The 6,624-nt window shown below is 49.1% G+C and overlaps 2 protein-coding genes across 2 annotated transcripts in view; one reads left to right on the top strand and one right to left on the bottom strand.

Annotated features, from left to right (window-relative positions):
* Window positions 1-2,327: 2,327 nt before the first annotated feature.
* LOC144369367 (uncharacterized) lies at window positions 2,328-4,970 on the bottom strand. The gene is made up of 2 exons (XM_078029128.1): window positions 3,090-4,970; window positions 2,328-2,904 (listed from the first exon to the last, which is right to left on the bottom strand). The coding sequence occupies exon 1, from the start codon at window positions 4,553-4,555 to the stop codon at window positions 3,869-3,871; it is 687 nt and encodes a 228-aa protein (XP_077885254.1). The 5' UTR covers window positions 4,556-4,970; the 3' UTR covers window positions 2,328-2,904; window positions 3,090-3,868.
* Window positions 4,185-6,624, top strand: part of B3gnt2 (UDP-GlcNAc:betaGal beta-1,3-N-acetylglucosaminyltransferase 2) — a 28,890-nt gene continuing 26,450 nt past the window's right edge. The window contains exon 1 of the mRNA XM_005322052.5: window positions 4,185-4,324. The gene's annotated coding sequence lies outside the window, so the exon portion shown is untranslated. The remainder of the gene's footprint in view (window positions 4,325-6,624) is intronic.

Genomic DNA, 6,624 nt, shown 5'->3' with positions numbered 1-6,624 from the left:
CTCTGGTCATCACAGTCCTCCTTATGTCACAGATTAGGAAGTCTTCAGGTGAAAAGGTTTAGCTATCCATACCAAACCTCCCTGGTGCAGCCTCCTGCAATCTTCTTCCTCCTGTTACAAAGGTTAAGTTGGTAGCTTGCATGGGATCAGCCTTTCCATTCACTCTGATTCGTTCCCCCTTGGATATAGGATACTCATGTCCTCTCCCTGCTGTACATTTGTCTTCTTTTCTTTATGGGATCCTTCCAATCTATGTTTAAATACACTCAAATTACACTATCCTAAAAATATAAAAATATATAAACCAGAATGAGCAAATCCATTGCTGACATATCATCCCTCTCTAGCTAGTTCTCTTCCTGGAGTTGCACAGGCAAACCTTACAAAAGTTGCCTTCACTCGGTGCCTTTCTTCATTTCTTCAATTCATTTCAATCTTTGCCCTATGCCTTCACTCCACCAGTCCTGCTTTAAAAGTCTGTGACACCAAGGTTACCAAATCAAGTGGATGTTATTCAGTCTTTATTTCATACTGGTCTCATATCTTGAGGGCTGCTGAATCTCGCCTCTTTCTCATAGCACTTTGGCTCCTTTAGGTTCTGCTACCCTCTCCTCAAGCTCTTAGCTTTCTTCCTGCCTCTCTAGTTGCTTGCTCTTCAATTTCTTCTGCCAGACAGTTTGCTTCTGTTCAGATCTGAGATAAGGATGCATCAAGGATCAGTCCTATGCCATCTTCTGGTCTACTGTGCTCTCTCCCATGAGACCTCCCCACTCCTGTAGCTTCACCACCACAACTACACCAGTTACTCCAGCTCAGCCTCTCCCCAGAGCACCAGAATATAACCAACTACCTGTTCAACATCTCTACTTGGACATCTCACAGGCATCCCAAACTATTTTGACCATGTTTGAACGTTGTTAGCATTTATTCTACCCTTTTCTCCTGGGTTCCCTGTATCAGAAAATGGTACCATCTGGGGCTGAGATTGTGGCTCAGCGGTAGAGTGCTTGCCTAGCACAGGCAGGACCCGGGTTCGATCCTCAGCACCACATAAAAATAAAGGCATTGTGTTGTGTCCATCCACATCTAAAAAATAAATATAAAAAAATTAAAAATAAATAAATAAAGATTTAAAAAAAAAAAGAAAGAAAATGGTACCATCATCCACTTGATTGGATCAATAGAAATCTGGGAGTTTTCCTTGATTCCTCCTTATCTGAATGATGACCCAAGTCTTGTTGGTATCTATTTTTCATTGACTGTACCATTTTGTCTAGACAAACACCTTCCTAACTGTCCTTCAGTCCCACCTCTCCCCACTGCCTTCTTCACATTGCAGTCAGAGTGATCTTAACCAAGGTGAATTTTTTTTTTGGGGGGGATTGGGAATTGAACCCAGGGCCATATCCCCAGTCTTTTTTATTTTGAGACAGGATCTTATTAAGTTGCTTAGGGCCTTGCTAAGTTGCTGGGGATGACTTCAAACTTGGCATCTTCCTGCCTCAGAGTCCTAGGATTACAGACATGTGCCACCATGCCTGGCCCCAAGGTGCAAATTTGAGCATACAACTCTAGCTTCAGATGGCTCTTCAGGTAAGGTCCAAACTCTGTAACACGCTATACTAGGCATTGTATGTTCTGACCCTGCCTACATCTCCACCTTTACCCTTGATAGCTTGTACCAGCCAGGAACTTCTCTTGGACTTCCCACCACCTTACATTCACTTTGGTTCATATCATAATTGCAATTATTTAAGTGTATTCAATTGTTAAACCCCTTTCTCCAGCTAGACTGTGAGCTCCAAGAGGGAACAATATGTCTGCCATGTTCACTACTCCAGTGCCTAGCCCTCTGCTCTGCACCTCATAGGTAGTTAGCACATATTTGTTGAATAAATGAATAAAATCTCTACCTACTGATGATGAACCCCGTCCTTAACTAAGAGTAGGGACTATAAATAAGTGGGTTTGAATTCTACATTGAATTTTTCCCCCAAGTCTGAACGACTGTTGCTAATACACTCCAAGTTGGACTAATAAATGGCAACTTGGAGAGAATGCCCTTATTTTTAAATTTCAGGTCCTGGGCAGCCTTTGGCAGCTGTGAAGGGCACAAGCTTAATTTTCTTGTTGGTTGCTAGCTGACATTGTAGCAGTTCCTTTACTAAAAACTGCTTGGCTGGCAGTCCTTGAAAGCATGTCTGTGGCTGCTGGGAATGAATTTTAAAAGAAGAAACTCGCACAGTAACAAAATATCATTTTGATAGCTTAGAAGGATTTTGTTCAGATATCAGCTTTGCCCCCTTACAACATTTAAAGATCAAAACAGAGCCTACAAACATCTTTATTTAAACCAAGGGACATGACTTAAGATTATTTATTTTTACACGAATTGATTTTTCTATTAATGTACAGTTTCTGTAGATTTCTTCTAATTTGTTTCTTTAAAAGTTTTGTTAGTTTTCTAAATTATGGGAATAAATAAAACTGGAAAAACAACATTCAAGTTTTGTATGCCCTTTTAAATTTACCTCCCTTTCTTACCCGCCCCCATCCCAAACTCCAGTAACTACGGTTAATGGTCCATGTGCATCATTTCAAATGTTTCTCCTATGAATACACAAAAATACAACTTGTTTCTTGGATTTCACGTAGTCTTAGTAAAATCATGTGATCAACATAAAAGCAGGAAGATCTTGAGACTGCAGTTCATAGCCCTTCCAGATCCACTGACTCACAATCCTTATTTCTAGAGGGTCGTACCCACGTGGCTCTGTGCATCCAGCGACAATGTGTTCTTTAAGTGCTGATGGTGGTGATGGATTGAACTGAATTTGAAGGTACCCGAAATTTCTTATATTAGCAATCCCCTCCCTTTGGCTAACTTCACCTCTTGACAGCTTTCTGAGAAAAAAAAAAATTGCAAATAGTTAATTCCTCAGAACGATTACCCAGAGGGGATCATTTTCAGCCCAGGGGAGTAAGGACAAGGTGAGGCAGCGCTTGCAGGTGCACCTTGGGCTGGTCTTGCCGGCTAGGCTGGACCTTTCGAACCGCGCAACTTTTCCATCCGGTCGCGCCAGGTTTACCTGGGGCCCTAAAGTGGTGTCAGCCGGCCGGACTCCTAGTGGCATGTAGTGCTCTGGCAAGACAGCAGGGGCGCTGGGTTAGGAGGACGCTTCGGCGCTCAGAGAGGTCCGGCTGGTGGGTGTGGTTGACGCCTAGCCTCCATCCAGCTTGCGGAGCCGAGCAATGTCGCGAGGGGTCAGCGTTCAGCTATTTGGCTATGCCTAGGTACCTGCATTTTGGACTGCGGCGTCGGGTTAGCAGCCCCGCGCCAGGCACCTTGCATTTCCGGCTTCCTGAGACACGAGGGGGACCTCGAGGAAACCCTCTGCACTTCACTGCTAGGAGGAACAAGACTCCCCAAAGGTCTTGGGCGGCTTCATAACCCCGAGGATCTTGTGGCAGTGCCGAGTGGGCACCACCCTAGACCTCGGGCATCCAAGAGGTGGCTGCAGGTACTGAGTGGGCATGAAACAAAGGTCAGGTTCCACTTTGTCCCTGTACCCGCTCCCCCACCATCTCCCACTGCGGAACGGTTTCTAACCCACCCCTGCACCTGAGGGGCGGCTGGGATTCACTCTAGGCCCAGTCACACATAGCCCTGGCCAGGAAAGCTCACTGGGGTCCTCATCAAGTGAGGCGCTTTCTTTCCTTGCATGGAGCGGACTGCAAAGAGGGGCCAACTGCAGACATTTAGGTTAGACCTGAGTTAAAAGTGATTTTTTAGTTTCAAGCTGCCCTGTTTTTCGGGAAAGGTTTATTTCCTAGGGGGTCCCTTTTCTCCAGTGTAACCCCTTGCTTGCTAGGTGTGGACGTAGAGTTCGTTGGGTCCCCGGAAGCCACGGGAAGCACGAGCCTGGGCGGGTCCAGGGAGCCAAGTAGCTGGCCGGCAGGAGACCGGCCTTCCCAAAACTTGGGGCGCTGGGCGGACTCCGGTGCTGGGCGGTGACGCGAGGGGCGGTGCCGAGCCTGATTGGCGCGTCGGTCGGGGGCGGGCCCAGGGCGGGCGCCGAGAGTCAGCCGCGGCGCCGGGAGCCGGAGCCTTGAGAGAGGCGTAGCGGCTGCGGAGGCAACAAGTGCTGGAGGCAAGCCGGAACTGTTCACGCCGCAGACTCCGCCGGGCCGCCCGTCCCGGGCGCCGCGCATGGAGCGTGAGCGGCGGCGGTCGCCGGGCTGAGCCGCGCGGAGCGGCTGGGACGTGGATGAGGCCGAGATCTCCCGCCCCCGCCCCGCCGAGCTGGAGCTGCTCCTGGACAAGGTAGGGCCCTAGCGGGTGGTCACCTCCACCTCTTTTTTTCTCGCTCTTCCCTCCCCCGCTGCTTACCCGGGCCCACTCTGTCCACCCGGGCCCACTCTGTCCGCCCCCTCCCAACTCACTGCTCCGGGGCCCCGTGACTGGACCCCCTCTTTCCTCCCACCTCCTCTCCAGTTCCGGCTCCATACCGGCGCCCCGGCGGAGGAAACCGTTCCTAAGTGATTTCTGCCGCATTTACGCTTCTTGCCTTCCCCTGTGGTTTCTGCATCTTCCGAACCCTAGATGAAGAGGATAACGAAACGTCCAGTTGCGCGTCTTTGGAGCCTCCTGCTCCATTCCACACCCACCCCCTGGGGCCCAGGGACATTCCCCCTCCTCTCTGCACCCTAACTTCCGGGGGATCCCGCGCCCTGGGCTGCAGGATTTGGGAAGGGGCTTCTGGATCGGGGCGTCCTCTTTGGGGTATCTGGGTATTTGGGGGAGGGGAGCCGTGTGCGATTTCTCTCTGGCACCCCCGCACCCCACCCTCGCACTGCGTTGGTCTCCAGTGCCGCATGGGGAGATCAGGTGTTTTGTGAGCCAGGGAGCCGCTGGCACCCGCTCCCCACCCCCAACCTCTTGCACTGCCACCTCCGGTTCCCCATAGACTGGTTTCTGCGAAACTTAGGGAGAACCTTTCGCTTTGACCTCTAAAAATATTTCCACGCTGCCCGCGTTGAATGATTAACCAGGCTGCTGGTCCGAGACACCGCGAGGGTGGGGGTAGCTGGCAGGCCAGGGAGCGCGCAAAGCCGCTCTCTGAAAAACACCTCGCCGGGAAGGTGGGCGTGGGGGCCTTGGGCTGTCGTGCTGGTCTGGTGGCTGCGGGATGGCAGGTGGACCCTTCTGGAGTTAATGAAACTGAGTCACCTTGTTACTTTCCAGGCCATGGTTTTTTACATTCTGGGTTGGGGAGCCGCTGAACCCCCTCTTTACCCATCAAGTGGAGGAACAGACAAGAAATCCCCCACAAGTGTCACAGCGTGAAAGGTCGTCTTTAAAAAAAAACATTACATACATTTATAACCTCGGTTGTTGGTGGGAAGGCTTTCTCCTCCCTAAAACGTAGGGATCGTTTGTCTTGGCTCCCCTCCCTGCATGGCCGCCTCAACCTCCCCGACTTCGTAGACGTTGTTTAGAACAATTATTCTCCTGCCCCTCCCTTTTTAGAGCCTCGTCTGTCAAGTTGCGAAGCCAGTTGTTGAATATGGGCTCCTACTTGTTTTAACAAATTCTTCCAGTGTAATTATTTGTGCCTCGGGAGGTGATGGGATGGTTTACGAGGTGGCGACTGGGCCAGGACTGGGAGTGGGAAGGTGGGACTGATCCAGTGTGTGTGTGTGGGGTCTCTTGTGCTGTCTCATGGTCGCCTGTAGATCTGACAGCTGACCTGGAGGGAGGGTAGGTCACTTCCCTCTGCCCTAGTGCCTACTTCTGCTTCTTTTGAATAGAGGTTATTAAGCCTGATGGAATTTGGGAAAATTTTACGTAGAGCCCGTGTGCTCTTAAACCAGATTAGATTTTAAAACCATAGAGGTGAAGGAGCCCTGTTAAGAACTCTGCTGGAGTAATTTGAGTAACCCTTTTCCGCCCTGCCCAGCCTTCACAAACGTGTTTATCATAAGACCTTCCGTTAGAAACTCTTTTTTCAGTGTGGAATATTGCTTTTTTCCTTGGGACCCTCTCTGCAGAGGGACTCACTTCTCTTAATTTAGTTTTCTGTATGTATGTTTGTATGTATGCAGATGGTGTATGTATGACCAAAACCCTAATTCTCCGTTAAATTTGAGTTCCCACCCTCTCTTTTCACTAGTCTTGGTTTTGCTACAGAGGGTTCAGGACATAGGGCGAATTGTTTTTCATTGGAGCCTTATTTCCCATATCTGGTTTTGGGGATGGTAGTGTCTGCCCTAAGAGGCTCTGTTTGAAGACATGTAGGATGATTTCCTACTCCTGTCATTGGCCTGTTGAAGTTATGGAGGCTTTAATGAGGGGTCCTGGTGCAATTAATATAGAATTTCCTCCTGGCATCAACTTCCTTTTACCCAAAACTGTGGGAACAGTTAGATTTGTCTGAGGATGAAATCAGCCAAATTTGGCAAATGCATTTAGAAGGTTTTTAAAATCCAAGGAATGTGGTAGTCTTTTGAGGAAAATAAGCATAACTTACTTGAATTGATTTTTGTGTGTGTGTGACTTCTGAAGGAGGGCTGGGTAAATAGATGGCTTATGTGGTTAGGAAGATTTCCTTGTTTTAAAAAAAT

This window comes from Ictidomys tridecemlineatus, chromosome 12 (assembly GCF_052094955.1).
Source record: "Ictidomys tridecemlineatus isolate mIctTri1 chromosome 12, mIctTri1.hap1, whole genome shotgun sequence".
NCBI lineage: Eukaryota > Metazoa > Chordata > Mammalia > Rodentia > Sciuridae > Ictidomys > Ictidomys tridecemlineatus.
The sequence above is the reverse complement of the archived record's forward strand: the minus strand, read 5'-3'. Positions and strand labels throughout refer to the sequence as shown.

Coding starts and splice junctions, on each gene's coding strand:
- LOC144369367 (XM_078029128.1), bottom strand. CDS start 4,555: ATGCGGCAGAAATCACTTAGGAACGGTTTCCTCCGCCGGGGCGCCGGT.